The sequence below is a fragment of the Centroberyx gerrardi genome, chromosome 1 (assembly GCF_048128805.1).
Source record: "Centroberyx gerrardi isolate f3 chromosome 1, fCenGer3.hap1.cur.20231027, whole genome shotgun sequence".
Classification (NCBI taxonomy): Eukaryota; Metazoa; Chordata; class Actinopteri; order Beryciformes; family Berycidae; genus Centroberyx; species Centroberyx gerrardi.
The window spans coordinates 16623029-16643233 of record NC_135997.1 but is presented as its reverse complement, the minus strand read 5'-3'; the positions used below and the strand labels follow the sequence as shown (position 1 = coordinate 16643233).

The following is a 20205-nucleotide window of genomic DNA, read 5'->3' as shown; positions in this document are numbered from 1 at the left end:
TGAAAGCACTATCTTAGGCTGCACTGCAAAGTCTCCCACTATTATTCACCTGGGTTGAGATCTGGTGACTGAGGTGATGATGTTACATGATGTTACATATGTGGGCGTCATATGGGTTACATTGTTTTCATACTATTCTAATCATCATCTAATCCCCCTTCCCTGTTCTCATTGTGGAAGAGCCCACTCCCCCACATTATCCTTACAGAAACAACCAGAACTCTGTTTTCACTATTCTTTATATCGCTCATAAACACAGATGTTTTCTTTATTTAGGCAATTACCAGTATATCCTTTCCCCATGGCACCACCACCTACTTATTAAAAGTAGCACTTTGATGGATGAAAACCTTAACTCTAAAAACAGAAGTGAAGTAAGTGCTGGGCCAACCACCAAGTGAAAACAATTGAGCATGCTATATTTATCCTCTCCCTGCTATGTTTGGAATGATAGTGTACAGATTCAAGAGGGGAGAGGTAATAAGCTGGACGTGTAGGAGGTCAATGTCAAATATTCGGAGAGTTGTTTCATCTGTTTTGATTTAAGCTTTGTTTAATAAGGCAAGATAAGGAAGAACATACAGCAACAGCCGACTAAGGGAGTAGCTGCACAGGGAGGGAGGGTTACACACACACACACACACACACACACACACACACACACACACTGACGCCTGGGAGCTGCCCAACACAGCCACACTCCTCTGCTGGAGCAGTGGAGGGGTAAGTGTTGTTGTACTCAAGGGTATACTGATATGTAGTGGTGGAGGGAAGGAGGAGTTTCTTGTTCACTTCCGCTGCCCAGGTTTTCCCTTTCAGTCCAAGGATCTGAACGAGCATCGTTCTAGTGAAAAGCTTTTTTCTCTAACCATTAGATTGCAACTGCTCCATGTGTGAGTTTCAATCCAGACTGTTAGCTTTTACTCTGAAAAGCTAACAGTATCTACAGTCATGATTTGTACTAACAGTAGCTGTTTGTGGCATCTTAATGAAATTATGTTTATATAAATGTATATATCTGGCTGATGATGAATGCCTCTAAAAGTTTGCCTGTCTTGTATGAGTTAAACAGTTCAACCATCAATACTGGCTGCCCCAAACATCCATACTGATGTCATTTCATTTTGAAAACTTCGTCTAAAAATTGCAATTCTAACACAGCCAATATACTGTATACTATGTCACTGTGATCTTATTCAAGAATTCATATTGACGTATGCATTCATCCATACAAAATGAAATACCGGATAGCAGCAGATTTCCCTTTTAATACTGATGTTATGTGCTATTTTTGTCTACAGATATATCCTGTAAATGACTGAGATGTATTGTCTAACATTGAGCTGCATTTTTTAGGCTTCATGATAAGTAATCCCTTTGGCTCCAATCGAAGAAAGTATGAGTTAGATCTATGCTGAAGGTCTCAAAGTACACACACACACACACACACACACACACACACACACACACACACACTCCCACCTGGGGACAGCTGCGAGGGCTGGAGTCTATAGTGGCTATAACAACACCATCACCATGGAACCAGCAGACTTCCCTCTGAGCACAGCTTAGCAACACTGCACACAGACCTTAGTAACTGAGCATCTGACATGACTAAAGCATTGTGCTAAGAAGCAGTTTGACCTAAATAAATATCATGTTTTGACAAGTATGAAACTAAAGTGACTACTGGAAGTATGGATGTGAAAATCATCAAAAGAAGACAGCATTAGGCCCATGCTGTTTTGTTTTGATTAGATTTCCCTCTGAGAAAAAAAGGGTAATAGGTTCACCACGACTTCACCAAACTACAGGACCAGACCTTTTCCCAGAAGTTAATACAAAGGAATTTCAACACCAGCCCGTGATCCATAAGCCCAGGCTTTCCTTTCATGCAAATACCATTACCATATATGGAGAGTGCTGAGCAGAGCTGGCTCAGGACACAGGAAATGGCTGGGTTTGATTCAGTATCATAAGCGGCACTTTTCCCCTCATTTCTCTTTTTCTATGCCGTTCTCCTTTTCCACCCCTGGATTTGACACACAGCCCACCATGTGTTAGCCACCGCTGCATTTCTGCTCTGTCCTCTGTGGCAAAGCTGGATTAAAGCCACAAGAACAAATTCCTCTCCCTCCAAAATGAGAAGCAACTAAAGTCATTAATAACTTAGTACCAAAGTCTTAAGAACCCATACTATTTGCAATCCATAAAACCAATTAGAATAAGGAAAAACATGTTTAGAAATGAGTACGCGTGGCAGTCGTAAACAGACTAGTGGCCTTGATATCAAAACAATAGTGGAATTGAGGGCTCATATGCGGCACGCCGCTGCTCTCCCGCTTCCCTGTTTGTGCCACACGCTAGCCTGGATGTTGTGGTTTTGCATAGGACCAAGCAAAGCCTCCTGGTTGTCATCATCAGATTAGGAAAGCGATTTGTAATGAAGTGAATGTCCAAACTGCAGGATATGTTAGTCCAAGCTTCTTGGTTCTGATGATTAAGCAGAGACTTCCCTCTTGGAGAGAATCTAGCTTAAGAGCAGGCAGACTTTTAGGTCATGTGCTGAACAGGACTACATGGAAACACCCCAAGCAATGCTACTCTGGCATGTCAGTGGATATTACTTGGGATTTGGCCTAGAACAGACTGCGGCAGAAAATAAATTCTCATGCTATAGTTTTCCCCCCTCTGTGTTTGATAAGTGCTTTGATGTTAGATTAGATGTGCCGCCATGTAGCAGTTTACTTGACCTGATTTCCAAACTCAGCCCTTAATCTGCTTTTAAAAAAAAAACTTTCCTCCCTGAATAAAGGTGATTTTCAAAGATTGTAGAAAAGCTTCGAGAAGATACACATTCACTTAGTAAGAATTGTCACAGTTGTGTTGATTGGGAAAAAAACTCGCCCTTCTCCACAAGCTGAAGTAAGATCTGACCCGACACACAGGTCGTCCATTACTCTGCTTCTGGTACTGTCTGCTTCTGCTACTGTCTCCTCACAACTACTAGGACTTTAGATCCTGAAGACGTGCCATGTTGCTTCATAGTATGTTCAGATTTATATATAATCTCTCTCTATATATACTGTATATTGTTTCTGCCAAATTAGAGAACATCTCAGTTTCAATCAAGATCTTCAAATCCCAAGATGCACCTCTACCCCTCTCCGTTCTGAAAAGTTGATGAACAATTTGTGGTAAAATAAATGATAATGCTCAGTTGGCTGTGAAGTAGGGCTGCACGATATATCGATTCAGCATCGTCATCGCGATGTGCGCATGCGCAATAGTCACATCGCAGGACGTGCAATGTCAAGTAAGGCAAATTCTCAAACACGTCATGCTACAACTTTTTTGCTGCTTGATACAAAAGGAAAACTCGCACGGTTCTCATTTTCCATGACTAATCTACAAGAGAAGTCTGTCTGATATAACATAATTTACTCCGACTTAAGGGTTTGTTATAAGAGTATCGTATGTTACCTTTCCAACTTTCGCGGCTCCGAACCGTAGTTGGGAAGCCTCTGGTGTTGTGCTAGCCTATTTTAGCTTAGCCTGGCTCGTAGCTGGTAACAAGCTTTTTACTAAGAGTCCGGACCAACTCTGCAGTGGAGAACTGGCACTTTATTTCGGTACAGCAGCGAACATAATGCACGGCCTCTCGGTGATGTTCTAAGCTCTTTTCCCGCTAACTATGGTAACTTTACTCACTTAGCATCCTGCAACTCACTCTGGCTGCAGCTAAAAACAAAAACACACTCACTTCCTACTACGTCACCCGCGCAGGTTACCCACAAGGTCACCTTCTTAAAGGGGCAAGGCTTGATAGAGCTATTCAAGTAATTTGGTGAAAATTCCTGTATTTTTTCATATCGCAATATATATCGCAGAAAAAAAAAATATTGCAATGTCAGTTTTTTCCAATATTGTGCAGCCCTACTGTGAAGGTGGTGCATCAAGAGCTAGAGCACTGAATAACTGGGCCAGGGGATTGATGCAGAGGTGGCGGCCATTTTCAAGTCTACCCATCATTATTAGTATTGGCCACTGACTATGAATGATGAAAAGGCCCCTGGGTTATAGAGCCAAGGGACAAAACCCAAAGTAATCTAATTTGATGAACGAGGATTGATGGAAAACTGAGAAACCTGAGGAATGGGGCAGTTGATTATCAATAGTGAACATGTGTGAGAAATTAAAGGATAATTCCGGCCATAATGAAGGTTAAGCTCATTTTCCAGAGTTCCTTCTCTATCTTATATCTTATGAAATTCCTGTGTTTTTATTGTGGTAACCTGTACCTAGAGGGATTTCATAGATGTCTTACATTTTACATATATTTTCTAAATTATGAAACGGGTCTCATAGTGGGTAAGAAACACAAAAAGAAATACTTTTGAACTACCAACAGGGTTATAATTGGTACCAAGGCTTTCCACGCCAGAACTGTGGCAAAGCAGCCAGGGAATTTCATATTTACTCCAATAATGTGTGAGTTGATTTGGATTGATTTTCCTCCCATTGGGATCCAAGAGATTTAGATGCAAACTAAACAAAGCTTAGGGAGGTTTTACTAAACAGTATTTCCACCTGGTCTCTGTTGCATGAGCGGATTAACCATTGTGTCTGCACTTTGTCAAAACTCACTCACTGAAGAGTACAGTCGAGCAAGACAGAGAGAAGAGCGCAGACTGAGATAGCCTCTCCAAGGCGGGACAAGACGATAACAAACAATGATGAGAGAGAGAGTATAGTGTCCCAGAAGCAGAGTGGGCCTGCGGTGTCAGAGGAATAATAATGACCCACCGTGTGTCTGAGGTCTGAACTTCTGAGGAATGGGATATTCATTAAGGTCACACTGTGCCTTACACACACACACACACACACCAGCCTCTTCCTCTAAGGTGATGCTGGAAACAGTGAGGCTGGACCTTGATTAAAGGAGAATACTACCCATTTTAAGAATTCACATGTTATTCCTGGGCCCCAGAACAGTTCAGTCAATACTTGTGAATGTGCACCACTCTTTCCTAAAGCTAGAAACTGGAGAACTAACCCTTTGAATTTGTGATGTCACTGGGATGAAAAATCTGGCACTTTTTGTGTGAGTTCTTGCACCCAAATGAGGTTTAAATTCTGGTTCATACCTGTTAGCAATGCAAGAATATAAACTTTTGGTGTGACAACGCATCTTATGGCTCCACAAAGTCACTGCCCAATTCATTGTTTTTGATTTTACATCCCAGTAGCATCACAACTTCAAGGGTTCTCGCTCTGGTTTCTAGCTTTAGGAAAGAGTGGTGCAAGTTCACAAACATTGACTGAACCGTCCTGTGGCACAGAAATAACATATGTGAATTCCTAAAATGGGTGGCATTCCCCTTTAAACCCTAGACCATGACCTGCTGACTGAGTGGCTGCCACACACAGCAGGGCAGCAAGACAGCTACAACCACTGCAGTGCTAGGGATGCATGCCAAGCCCAAGACAACTCACCAGACTTGGACGAATGATTATCTTGTCAGTCAAAACTGCTCTGACCTGTCTGGGTTTCCAATCCAGGCAACAATAACTCTCCACTGATGCAAAGACAGAGAGCCAGAGCCAGTGGAAACAGTGCTTGTTACCACTCAATCCTGGGCATGGAAACATGAGTTACACTGACCATAGTCTTCCACCTTTTTCCTCAGAATCATAAACACCTGCACATGGAGGATAGTAAGGAATGGAAACTGAGAGGATTGTGTCTTCTTTGCACTTCATAACTTGAATGGACACTTGCTTGTAATTGGGACACCGGCATAAATAATGCAGACCAACAGGCCTCCTTATCCTGTGTTACCTGTCTAGATTTCTTACGTTGTTATGGACCTGGGCTGCTTGTGTTGACATACATACAAGGGTTGTAAGAATAATGAAGAGAGGTGTTACTTTTCTATGATTTAGTAACGTAAGCATTGACTGATTTGCTGTACTGTGGTTATAGTGAGGTAGTGTTGAGCCTGCGGGGCAGGGCTGGGCCGAGAGAGAAAGGACATAATGACCAAGTGTAAACCGAGATAGGACTTTTAACACATCTCACACTGAACTGCATGAAATTTCTGCTTTACAGTGGCAGCGCTTTCCTTTTCCCATATATAGCAACACTGTGGAAACTTGAGAGCTGTTGCATTTAAACATCTCAAATTTAATCAGTCTCTAAAATGGAGGACAACAGAAAGAGGGCTGCTTATAAAATATAATATCAAAGACGATGTGGTTTAGGGTGGAACTCCCATGAAAACCCAGGAACATGGAACATGTCACATAGTATTTTCATTTTAAAAGCAGCCTCAGTAGTGGCTGAATGTAAACAAACCGTTTCAGTGGCTGTTCATTCACAGCCATGCTTCCCTGTGCCACAACAGAGCTGCAGTCTTAAGTTTCAATCAATGAGATCCTAACCAGCAGCAACTGAATGAGACGCAAATACTTTGTTCTTATAAAGAAACAAATGAAAGTTTCTTCAACCACTCTAAAAATTGAAGGTTCAGTTTCATCCTTGCCTTTTAATTTAGCGCAACACAAATATTGGCCTTGTAGAAAGAGGGAGGAATAGTCTTAACAGAGTGCATGATCATCCTGTGCAGTAAAAAGGCAATAATTTGTCTTGTAGAATGGCACCAACCCATTAGGGCAAACTGCCTTTCCTGCTACTCAGGAATCATTTTATTGCATCCATAACTTCTTGGAAGGTAAGCAGAATCAAACGCCTCTCTGGCGTCATCACTGAGTTTTGGCAAATAAAAGAAGTCAAGAAAATACATGGCATTTAGTGGTGCACAAGTCAGTGAAGAAAGAGCTATTGATGCTGCTCTTAAAAATCTGTCAACCACCAGTTCATTTTTCTCTTCCAAGAGGATCAGTAAGATAAAATGTGTCCCCACATCTTTGATTGTCTGTCCTAAAGCGGAGTCAGGGACATCCTCCTTCTCATTAGCTGCTATGAATTCATTCAGTTTCTCTGACATTTTGGTTTTACATACTTCATCAAGTAGTGAAGGGTTGAAACTAGGGCTGCAGCTATCGATTATTTTAGTAATCGAGTATTCTACCGATTATTCCATCGATTAATCGGATAAGAAATACTTTTGCTTTATTAAAGAGCAATAGTAAATATACAAAAGAGAAAAGCTGTCCGCACGAAGCTGTCCATACGACACTGTGATTTACTGAAAACGAGGTGAAATAATTATTATTATTGATATTTATTACTAGGCCTAAATATCATACAAGTTCATAAGACTGGCTAATGTACATTTATTTACTATGTTGAAGGGTTGCCCTACACCTGCTGACCCTACTCACTGCAATCAAACTAAACTGAATATACCTGCTGTATTGGACTGGTGCATTTTAGGCTCCAATTGCTACTTACACCACCTGATATTTTGCTTTCTGGGGTATTTTATGCATCACTGTGAGGGGAGTAGGTGTGTGTGTGTGTGTGTGTGTGTGTGTGTGTGACTATCATAATAATAACATGAATGAAGCTCAGGCTTTCACAAATTGACTGCAGCATTTTATTTTCTGTGGTTATTTTCTTGAGCAAAACTTAGCTAACTTAGGGGCATCATAACTAGCCACCATATTGATTTACGTTCTTAACTAGCCATTACATATAGCCATAATTAACGTGCATTCTTTACTAGCCTTCATCTCATCCCGTTTTAATATTAAGTGCTGACTCCGCCCACCCGGCCAGTTTCGGCGTACGCCGGTAGCAATTACAAGTGGACCCTATCCTACAGTCCCTGCTCTCAGCGGAGGGAAGGAGCTACACTGTGTGTGGGAAGCGCTGTGACCGTCAGACCTCTCTGGATTAGACAAGCAAGTAGAGAAAACCGGCATCAGCCGAACCAATTTATTGCCAAATGCTTTGGGATTCAACACATTAACATTGCTTCCCATGGTCAGAAAAAGTCGGCAGATTTGTCGCTAGTTGCTTTTGAGAAATAAAGTCGCCAGGGGGGTCTGAAAAGTCGCTAAGTCTAGCGACAAAGTCGCCAAGTTGGCAACACTGGATCCGAAACTTTGGACACTTTCTGTCGTTTTCTCTGGCCTGTCTCTTCTCTTCGCCCCTCGCTATTTTCTCTCTCTTTCTCCAGCGCGTTGTGCAACAGTAATAATCATCCGTGCGAAACACTGAGTGTGTATATAGTTATATGGATTAAACGAAGCTTCGATGCAAAGAATTTGCATCGATGATTTTTAGTAATCGAGTTACTCGAGTTTCTCGAGGAATCGTTTCAGCCCTAGTTGAAACGCTAACTGCAGAGGCCTTTGAGTAATGAGAGCGATTCATCAGCAGGGTGAAATAGAAAACTATAACTGCAGCCTAACAAAAATCTATTTGGATTCAATAAGGAGATAGTCCATTCTTGTATTTATGAAGACGCGAGAAGAGTATAATAGCTATCAAGTAGAGCTGTTATTAGCAGCTCTAATTGAATAGGCATGCAAGATACTCTGAAGTAAAACAAGAAGAATATCCACAGACTAAACCAGTACTGTTTGGCTCGTTTGACATGAAAAGCCTTCAGCATTTCATATCAGGGACTGAGATTCCCCTGGTTGTAACAGTAAGAGGCTACAGTAGCTGCTGTTTTTATGAGCCAACTGCCAGGAGAGAAGTCAATTGCAAAAGTCAAAAGCTTCGTCCTCCAAGACAACTTCCAGCTGAATCAGAGAGGTTTTAGCCCAGCAGCAGTCATGGCTTATGGTCTGCTCTAATTGCCCCATTAAAAGAGATACATGAAAAACGGACCTCCCAGTCCCAGTCAGTCCGAACAGCTGCTGAAAGGAATACAGTGAGGGATGGCTCTGAAAAACACACACCAATGCTATAGGAATTGTTTTACTGTGTGTACCAAAACAGTATGGGTCTTGAGCACAGTGTTGCTGCAGACTGCAAGGGCAACACGGGTCAGGAATGCCTCAAGTTATTGTGGGAAAGGTCACTGCAGGTCAGACGTGCAGACCTATGCTTTAAGCCAAGGGCAGAATGCATATTTTCTACACTGTAAAAAAAAAAAGTGGTATGGTATTTGTAAACAATACTGGTTCTCCAGAGCCTGGAATTTTCAAGTCCCTTCAAGAACATTTTTTGGAGGTGCTACAAAGATTATTGAGGTTTGTGATTTAAACAAATTTTTATTTCACATGGCACCAAAAGAAATTGATTACACTGAGAACTTTTTATAATGAAGAACTGTTGATGACAGTATTGTTGTGAGTTCTTCCCACTCACTTTACCTGAAACCCTCAGAACCTGTGACTGCATATTTAGAAGTGTAACAAATGCACTAGCGGTTTATAGGTGCTCAGGTGGCGGGGTGGGGTGCAGGGTATGCATGATTAGAGTGAGTGAAACTACGCTGACTTTAAAAACTGCATCTGTTAACACCAAAGTGCTGTGGTAGCACAGTGTTGTAACTAAGAGAATCGCTGAACAAATGCGATTGACTTAGCCACTACAGTTAGAAAATCACTGAGCTACTTCCTGGTATGTGGATGTACAGCGCTCCAGCCTCCAGTTGGTTGATGCTGTTTGACCTTTACCGTACTGCCTGGTGTACAAGCGCACACTGTATTTCCATTACACAGGTCTCTTGGGGCTCTGCACAGCCCAAACAGCACATACCGTAATCCCCCTAAGCAGTGTGCATTGCCAAAAGCGTTACACACAAACGCACAAATGAACAAACACACAGAGCCCGGCTCTTATTGAGGTGTTCCTCCCAAGCACCTAAAAAAGAAGGCAAGAGAGGTCTGCCACTTTGACATAGGACATCTAAGAAATTATAGGTGGTGCCTTAAAATAAAAGGGTGGGTCTAAGCTTGCCTTTGGCTCGTTTTGCTTCCCTGGCTTCATATCACTTATGAACCACAGTGAGCTCTGAGGCCGGGGTTGGAAAGGCTGGATTCCAATCCAGAGGGTTCATCCCTAAGCCCGACTCCATGCTGGTAAGAAAAGCACAGCAAAAGGCCACCCCACAGTTAGAGGGAGTACTTCTTATTCTCAATTGAAATTAGAACCCTGCAAATACTCACTAACTACATACTGCATTACTAACAGATAAATTAGCTGGCCAACATACAGTAACTGTTATTGGAGATTGGTCATGACATTTTTGTGATGCTGTTAATTTAGGTATAATAAACTTCCCATAAATCTAAATTTGTTTGCTGCAGTGTCAAACATGTTTTGCAAAACTAAATCCATCCTGCTGTTCTTGATTCAGAATAAAATTTGAAGAAAACTTCCTGTGATTATGCCTTGGTCTCTTTGGGAAAGGCCAGTTTGCAGATTCCTTGGCAGTGATCACAGTCAGCCCTTCCAATCAGACCCTCTGTGAATATGGCTGAGTTTTTTTCATGTCCTGTAAAGGGCATGGTGCATGTTGCCCAGTTGGAGCGTTCAATAGTGCAAAGTGGACATGCCAAAGGGCCAAGAACAAAAAGTCATTTTTCATTTTATTGTGACACAAGTATCCACCTCTATCAATAATATCAGCTATCCAACAGAGGCAACCAAACCCAAAGCTGATTATATCAGTCAATATTTGTTTTGGGGAGTTACTGCTACTTTATTCATAGAGAGCAATCCACATAGAGGAGCCAACAGTTTAGTAACTGTAAGAGTGGATTACATAATAACATTAAAGTAATAAAGTGACTTCTCTGCCCAGGATGCTTTTCAAAAAAGCGTGACCAGAAAATGTTTACTTTTTCAGGGATTGCCATAATATGTTATAAACCAATTGCCTGAATTATTTTTCAAAAGTTAAACTACATGTGACTGTCCCAGCTGTGTTTATAGTGTCTATAAACAACTTTCTCTAATACTTGAGATAGAATAGGAGCTCAGAAACAGGTCTACAGTTACTGAGCATGGCAATGGATGGGCCGAGTGTTGGCTGTTTGAGAATAGGCAAGAGCACATTTTAAATGCAATGCACAGAGCCCACAGTGTCCAGTGTGCTGTTTACAATAGAAACAATATGAGACCAAAAGGTAACCCTGACCACTTTTTGGAGGCGAGTTAGTATTCTCAGAGTATCAGATTCAGTGAGCATGATGAGCATGTACAAAACCCTGGACAAAAAGTGTTTATGGGTGAAAATAGCCTCAAATTCAAGCAGATACTATTTAGACACGACAGTCACTGCATGATTCTGCGATGAGAAAGCACTGACTCACCCTAATGTGGCCGTGGGACCCATCTGTTCAAGCAGTCAGTGACAGAGCTAATCATCTGATTTGTCTGGATATATTGCTCTATGGCCATGTTCCCAAAAAGACAACTAATTTAAAACACCTAATTTTGTCTTTGTTTCCAGTCATTCAGCTCATGTCTGTCTAGAGGAACAGAGCAGCTGACAAGCCTTTAAAAAAACCATCGACCCAGTTCTTGTCCCCTGTCGGTCTCTGCCTAAAGTTCTCTGGGTTTCTCCCACATTGCCAAACTATGAGCCAAAAACACAGATGTATGACTTGATCTTTTGTGGATATCATACACACTGAATTAAATTACAAAAATACAGCCTATACATTCATGAATCACAAGAGATGTTCACTTGTAAGACCAATCCTTTGGACACATTTCCCAAGTAAAAATATCTGTAAAGTCCTCAAGTTACAGCAGCAGTTAGTAGCTCCTCAATTACTACCTTCCTCAAGTAATAAAAATGAACCCAACTGAGCTGTTTCTATTTTTTACACCTGCCTCAATCGCTTTAATTGCTTGACATAAAAAAAAATGTATGTTAGGGCTTTCTGATAAGGTCTGCTAAAATAAGAGGGACAGGAATCAATGTTGTGTTGCCAATGCAGACTATATGACATATTAACTTCTAACAATTGAGCTATGAATTTAAAAAGCTTAGTTATGATTGGTGGAGTCCTTATTGGTGAAGGCTTTTAACCACCAAATGCTCCAGTGGAGCCGATTAGTGGCCAACAGTAGAAGACTGGATGTACTGAGCGGCTCCCAGGTGCATAAATGTGTGAAACTGTTTGAATGTGAAGCAGAATACAGCAAGCATGCACAGTCAACTTTGCTTGGATAAATACAGGTTCAATTTTTTATTTAATTTGTTTTAACTCTTCAAAAACTCATTTAAAGGAAAAAACAAAAAAACAAAATCAAGGATGTCATCCCACCTTGAGTCATTTTCCCACAGAACAAAAACTCAATATGATAATCACACTTCTCGTGAGCTCCACTAATACTGTCATACAATCACACTGATTTATCATCATATAAGAGACATTTTAACTCTCTGTGCCAGTAGAGTTCCTCTGAGACAGGAAGCAGGGTGAAAACAATAGTAACCTCGGGCACAGCTGCCGTGACTCACGAGATAAGGCCACATCAGGTTTCCACTGGACAGAGTGAGCGGCCGGCCTCTGACTCAGAGGCCCACAACTACCTGACATGTGACGATGGGAAACCAGCCGGGCAGATAACCAGAACACAGCTGCGGCAGTCTGACTCCATCCATCCACGGTGGGGGAAGTCATACATGCAAATAGGTGGTTTGGACAGGACATTGTTTGTCTCATGATCCAAGAACAGGCAAAGCAAGCATGAAAAGTCATTACATTATGACTGTTTATAGGATTATGTTGACACAAATGATAGCAAATACAATAAAGTACTTTATGCTTTACCTTTATCTGTTGGAAGTAAGAGAGCAGTAGCTAAAGACAACTGGCTTCAACCCTAACTCTGAAGCTTTTGAAGTAGTTAGAGGCAATAACGTTCCACACGGACAATGGCATGCCAAAAATAATTCAACTATTCCTATCAGAAAATACCATCTACTGGAATGCGGTCTTCAGGACTAACAGTATTCATGGCATGTTTGCCTACGTAATGGTGAGCAAACAGAAAGCCTGAAAGCCCAGTACAGTTCCTCGGCTGGGTGATAAACAGCCAGACACAAACACACAGATACAGTTGTGTTGAATGAGGCTGCTGTTTTCCATTTAGAATTAAAAGACGCTGTGGAAAAAGTGAACTACAAATGCTCTTAAGCCATTGTAATGAAAACCGTCATAACATTTCGAGCTGATATTTCTGGAAAAGGCGTGCGATTAAATTTGCTCTACACACATACGACACCTCTATAAACCATTACAGCTGTGTAATTATTGGCCAGACAGGAACACGTCCATGTAATCTAGGAGAAAACACATCACACAACGCTCTAAAAGTCTGTTCAGTTGCCTCATGGATGACCTTTGGTGATCAACTGAGCTGGCCGCGCGCTCCCCATCATTCACTGTGAAAATTGGAAACAGTTGCTGAGACTGCGGAAATACAGCTGAGTAGGGAGTAAAGTAGGGTAGAGGGTGCTACGAGGCTTCGCTGGTTGATTGTCTTGTTGATTGTGGTGAAGGAGCGAGGCTGAGGCACACAAACAGAACCAAAATGTGGAGCTAGAGCTTTGGCCAGAGGAGCAGGACTCACTGCTTATACTGACAGTGAACTTGCAGACACAGCAAACCAACACAGATAAAGTCACTGAGGGGAAAAACAGCTGGCTGCTCCTCACCTCACCACTTCCGTTATCCAGATTCCAATATCATGTTTCAGAGTCTGAAGAATATCAGAGGCCTTGATCTTATCACAGGACAGCTCACTGGTGAAAGATGAAAATGAAATAATGCTTTTTGCTCTAAGTGGTAAAGCCCAAGGAGCCTTTGGTTTAGGTGGAAAAAATGCTTAGCCATCATGATTAGGTGCAGAAGGATTATGTGAAGCAAACACTGTGTTTTAACAACAGGAGCAGTTGTTCAACTATAATATGTTCAAATATCCACAGTAGAAGACAGATGCCTCACTCTTTCCATTAAAGAACTTTTTTCACTTTTATGTTAAAAACAAGATGTTTTGGCCATGAAGATCTTGATGAAGTAAACAATATAGAATGTGGTGCTCATCTCCTCACAGATTCAGAGAAAGGCACACAAAGCTAGAAAACTAGTTTCTTGGTAATGTAATGAACATTGGACACTACTGGATCTGCTCATGTACAACTAAAAATGAAATGGGGAAAATATGGCAGCACATCTGTTTGCAATAAATTCAAAGACTTAATAATAAAACTATTGGAAATGTTACATTTCCAGTAAAAACAAAAATAAAGCAATACTTGCAATTTGATGTTTCATTCATTATTTTCAGCTGTGATTTGTGTAAACTAACAAACAATAAATCCAGAGTTAGATTTGCCACATATGTTCGGATTTATATAAAGTCAGAGCTCACAAACTCCATGATAGTTTATAAAACACCTCAAATTTACAATGTGCAATTTATATGATGCTCTTATCCAAAACGATTTATAATAAGTGCAACAGCAGAATAAGTCAACACTCATGAAGTTCATCATCACAAACAGCGAAGTAGAGAAAATGTCGTTGCAGCTTTGTAACAAAGACTACGACGTATGGAACTGATAAAGAGAAGTGTGTGAGTTTACTGAACCACAGTGACAAGCTTAACGAGTTCCCCAGGTCCACAGAATGGGTGTTCATCCTGTTTTTAGAGAGTGGGGCTTGAATTCCTGAGCAAATCTCTACAGCAGTGATGGGTCTGAAAATGGAGCACCAGCTTTGAAATAAGGGGGGGGGGGGGGTTACTGAGTATGCACCTCCCTGTAGGAGAAACTAATGCAAACCATCTGCTGTCATGCTGACTTACTATTCAGCATCTGGCAGAGAAGGAACCAATGAGCGATGCTGCTGTCTGCTATTCCAGACAGCTAGAATGACAGTCTGACTATTTTTCTCTCTAGGTTATTAATGGAGCTCTCTCCTGGGCCTAAAACGTCTTTGAGAAGGACGAACCATGTACTGCTACGCTGCCATTTCTCTCTCCTTGACATCATTTAATCCAAAAAGAGGTGAGAGAAAGACAGACGGCAAGCCTAGGTTCTGAGGTTTTTTTTTGTTTTTTTGGACTAAGTCTTAGAAGTCACTCTTGAAACGTCTTTCCCTTTCTTTCGAGTCGAGACGTTTCATTTTCTCCCTGAACACTATCATATTCAGTAAATCTATCATCGCTGGAGAATTTGGACTAGTTTCTGCTGTCACTGAAGTTACCTCACAAGAAGAAAACCGCTCCTGGTCATTCACTCTAAAATTAGGCAACCATGTCAGGGAAAATACCAAGGAAAGCTGCAGTCAAAATAATAAGATCTCCAACTTCAACAGATCCGGAGTTCCACTACTCTACACTGTGCAAGTGAGATTGCAATTACACCAATGCAAGTTCAAAGAGCAAGTTAATCTTACTGTTTGAAGTGGGTGAAGAATAAAAAGATTGACCTGTTAAGTGATCTGACAAACCAACAGGCTAACAGCACTGGAAAGTCAAGCATTTTGTAAAACTTTATTCCTTGGGATCTCCTGTGGCCAACAAGATCTACAGGTTCAATACAGTGTTTAATGAGAAGCCAGAAGTGAGACTGCATAACAGGTTTCAGGCCCAGCTGTTTTAAATAGACAGTGTTTGTGTTTATGAGAAATACAGGCTTGGAAGATGTCAAAATTATACAGGGAACAGACATGGACTCATTCAGGAGCCTCATATCTTTAAGGACAGTCATATGTATCCTTTGTTATCTTTCATATAAACTGCAAAAACATTCAGATTTTGCACTAGGGGTGTTCTTGAGGAGAAATTAGAACACTTTTATCCAAATATGATGTCTCCAATAACACAGAACGAGCCACGATATCAAAGATAAGAGGAATGAGGAACAAGCTCTAATTCCTCCTATGCTGGATTCAACTGTCCATTCTCAGTCCAAAGCCACAGTGGGAATTCTGCCACAAAGGACAGCGGCTTCAGGAATTGTTGCCAAAATACAAAGGAGGCCACACCAACTCCTGAGATCAGTAACCTGCTCTAGGTGTGTCTCTAGGTGCTGCAGGGATGGCATTCAGTAACCAGGAAAAACCTGTATCCATGTAATGTACAAGCACATGTGAAGAACGAGCCGTACACACACACACACACACACACACACACACACACACACACTCCACCTCACACACGCTCCCTGCCTCTTCTTCTATGACTAACCGGTTTTCCCTCAAAAAAGAAAAAAAAAAGGGCTGGACCTCATTCATCCGACTAATGTTGTTAGTGACAAAATATCTATCTGGAAGCCATTCATTATCTCTGTAGGATTTAAAGGCAAGTAACATTCAACAGCTCTGGGTCAATGTTTTCTAATTACTTTCACTCCAGCCTATAAAAAGTCCATGAATAGGACTGTCAAGAGTGGAGGGAGAGAGAGAATGAGAGAGAGAGGGAGAGAGAGAGGAGAGAGAGAAGGAGAGAGAGAGAGAGAGAGAGAGAGAGAGGGAGAGTGAGGTCATGCTTACTAATTGTGGGATTACTAATAGAAAAATTGTCATCTCCAGTAAGTAAAGTGATGCCAACAAATATTATCCATAAAATATGTTTTTCAAACTTATCCATAGCAAGACATGAATAAAGCAATCTATCAGTAGACTCACAGAAACTTGAGGGGAAAAAAACTGAGGAGCCAAAACTCAAAACAGGACTGACATAATGCTTTTGCTAGAATATTTAGACTTTTTAATATTTTAATTACCCCATGTGACCTAATTATTTTATAGCCACTGTGCTGTAGAGGCAAATAATAGAGGCACTGTGTTAAATATAAAGATGCGGGAGGCTGATATTTACTTTCTAAAGTAAAAAGTGCCATAATAATTCGGTAATATCTTATACAAAGCAGTCTAAATATCACTCACCATCCTCTGCCTTTACTTGAACAGTTGCAGTATCCCCTTATTCGTATTCCGTGCGATCCAATAACTGTGCGAGGCTCTGTTACCACTGTATCAGAAAGTCTAGTTGTTTAACCTAAAGCCAAAAACAGGAGCAAATCCAAATCTACATAAAATATTCCTGATAATCTCCGGAAAGCATGGATGCTCCTCCTCAGCGGCGTCCTCCGTCCATTCTGCAGCCGGCCGGACTGGCAGTAGGTCTATATACTGCGGTGACAGGAGGCGAGCAGTGTTGTTCAAACACTGAAGTTGATGTGTTTCACGGAGAAAGCCTCAAAAATCGGCCCTAAAACATCAGACAGGAAACTTAACCCGGATGGTCCAATCAGCGGCGCTAAACGCGGAATACGCTTAAATATTCATTAGTGACTTTTCCTTGGAGTGAGACAACTGGGCATGCGCACCTGCACTTCTTCCGAACAACAAACTGGAGCTCGCAGTGTACAGAAGTATTTAGTGACGCTTCATAACATCCTTCCCGTCTTAAATTTGAGCTCTCTCTTGTAGTTATACATTTTTCTTCACTTACTCTCCATCCTAACACTTTATGCCAAAGTACAGTATCGTGTTAAAACACCAGAACTGTTTTCCTTAAATCATTTTTGTTCTTTTTACTTAAACTTCGTACTTTTTTCTCTTATTTCTGAACTGATCCGAATTTTCTGAACTCCTATTTCTGAAGAGCCATTGTTATTATTGTATCAACATTTATTAACACGTAGCCTATTGAACATTTCTCTGTATGTGCTATTTTTAAATGAAACCTGTGTGTTATCAGTGTCCAATGTATTTGGTTTGTTTGTTTAAATTAAAGAGCACTCATTTCTTTTTTTTTTCTTTGTGAATGGTTAGTGTGGGTGAATTTGTAAGCAGTTAAGGAGCATCAGTTCAGCAGTGACCAACAGGCCATACAGATGGTCAGCCTCCTTGTTGGGTTATATAGCCAAAAAACAGGATCAACTGCAGCTTTCACTCTGTCTGTGGTAGATAAATCTATCAGTACCCGTGGCTCACTGGCTAAAGTACATATGTTTAAATCCAGTTCATGACCTATGATGCAGGTCAGTGTCTGTCTTTCCTCCCATGTGTCTCTCCACAAGCTTGCTAGTTAATAAGTCACATGTTCAAAAGGAAAATAAAATGTCTTTTGAAGTAACACCAGTGATTCAGAAGTTGCACAAAGGCACAATCTGCTTATGTTTGAGTTTTTTTTGTTTGTTTTCGTTTTTCTCTTTTTTCAGCCATGTGTTTTGAGCTACTTGACTGTGGCCACCTCTGCCAAGAAACTTCCCAGCTCCTTTTTGAACACAATGAGCGCTGAGCTGGCTCCATGGACTATTCTGAGAGGTGTTCATGACTGCACGCCTTATAAACTCTGGAGGAAGAGAAGAGGGCTTTCACATCTGCCCAATGTAGCCTACACAACACTTTGAAAAACAGAAATATAAAAACAAATAAACATGGTCTCTGTAACAATATTGTGATTAAAAAAAAAAGGTAGCCCACTTAATGAGCTGTTTCTCAAGGTCCAAGTCCAAGTTGGATAAGAAATCTCATACATCGTTTTAAGTCTCTGATATAACTTATTTATATAACTAAACAGCCTATGTGTTTTCACATAGGCTGTTTGCTTATTTGTTCTATCACTGTCTAGCCCCACTCCCCACTCAGACAAATAAAAATGCAGTACAGAGTTTCTTTATTGCGGGGTAATCTCTTTTGAAGTGCATGGGTGGCACTGGTCTCCATACTGACGACCAGTCTCCAGTCTGGGTGAGGCTGAGGCGGTGGGGAGACTCTCTGGGTGTAACCTGTCTAACAGGCTGCCTACTGTATGCATATCTACATAGTGTGTGTATGTGTGTGTGTGTGTGTGTGTGTGTGTGTGTGGAGGACATATTTGGGAGAATAGCTCCCTCTGCTGGACTCTGCTGGAATCCACCATTGAGCTTCTGTGTATTGATAAATGCTAAAAATGGAAATGTAAAATTGTATCTGTGGAAAAAGCTTGTATTTTGCAGTGAGAGCAACATCCCACGTGTCTGCCAAAGCCTAGACCCTTCTGATTCAAGGTCACTGATTCACATGATAAACATGATAAACTATACATCTGAGCAAATGTGTGGTAAGACAGGTTGTTAGGTCTATTTTTTCATTTCATTTTCATTCAATTTTCATTAGCCTTTGCCCAATGAGTCAAAACAGACATATGGCTCTTTCTGCACACACAAACAATCTGGTTAACGACTTAAAAGACTTATGCTTCTCAGCCTTCGATGCTACTGCACCCCTGAAAAACAGGTCAGTTAACACAGTTAATCCATCTCCATGGGTTAATGATGCCACAGGGCCCCAAAAAAGAGAGTGTAGAAAAAATGAAACACATTTGGAAGAAAAAACAAGCTACAAATCCTATGATATTATGAAAGATCAAGGTAAAATACTCCGCTGTTAATCCCTCCCCCTATTGAACCCTACACAGACAAGTGTGAGGAGTTCTTGGTTTTCTTTACCAAAACAATAGAACACTCCAGACTCCAGATCTCCCGTCCTGACTTGAAACTATCCAATTTGTCTAAAAAATTCTGCCGTAATGAGCCATTTTAAACCGATCACTCTATTGTTCTTAAAGACAGCTGGAGACATGACAGTGACTTATAGGCAGGAATAGAAGAAGTTGGAGTAGTTACCTGTTCTTCAAATGTCAAGTCACTGTCAGAAATCACTTGTAGGTTTCTGACCACTGGCTTCATGTTAGAGGATAGACTACCAAGATCCTCAAGAACAAGATTTCTGCAGCTAGGAAGGACAAATAAGAATATTTCAGATTTGCTATTGTTGAGTTGTAAAAAGTTTTGAGATGTCCAACACTTGATGTCTGTTAAGCAGTTATTAAGTTTGGGGCACCAGGTTCTATCAGGAAGTATAAATGGGCATTGTCTGCATAGCAATGGAAAAAGACATTATGTCTACAAATGATGTTGCCAAGTGAGAGCAGGCAGAGGGAAAGAGATGGGGCCTAGAATTGAGCCCTGAGGGACCTTGGGTGCTGCTGAGGTAAAAATTGAAAATGATGGTTCAAAACCATGGTTGAAAATGAATGCCTAAAACTAGAGAGGAACCTACCAGTGGCCAGAGAGGTAGGCTATTTATAATAGATAACATACTATGAGCTACAGTGTCAAAAGTCTTTAAGGAACTTTGTGGGAACGACATCCAGTGGACAGATAGAGCATCACATGCAGGAGATATTTCCATTTAACTGGTACCGAACAAAGAAACCATGTATCCCCCATTTTAGCATCTCCACTGGTAACCACTTAGATA

At 41.1% G+C, this 20205-nt stretch overlaps 1 protein-coding gene across 1 annotated transcript in view; it reads right to left on the bottom strand.

Annotated features, from left to right (window-relative positions):
* myo1ea (myosin IEa) overlaps nt 1-17110 on the bottom strand; it is a 54967-nt gene extending 37857 nt beyond the window's left edge. The window contains exon 1 of the mRNA XM_071903649.2: nt 16840-17110. Within this exon, the coding sequence (XP_071759750.1) occupies nt 16840-16842 (3 nt within the window). The 5' untranslated portion in view covers nt 16843-17110. The remainder of the gene's footprint in view (nt 1-16839) is intronic.
* Between the last annotated feature and the right edge of the window lie 3095 nt (nt 17111-20205).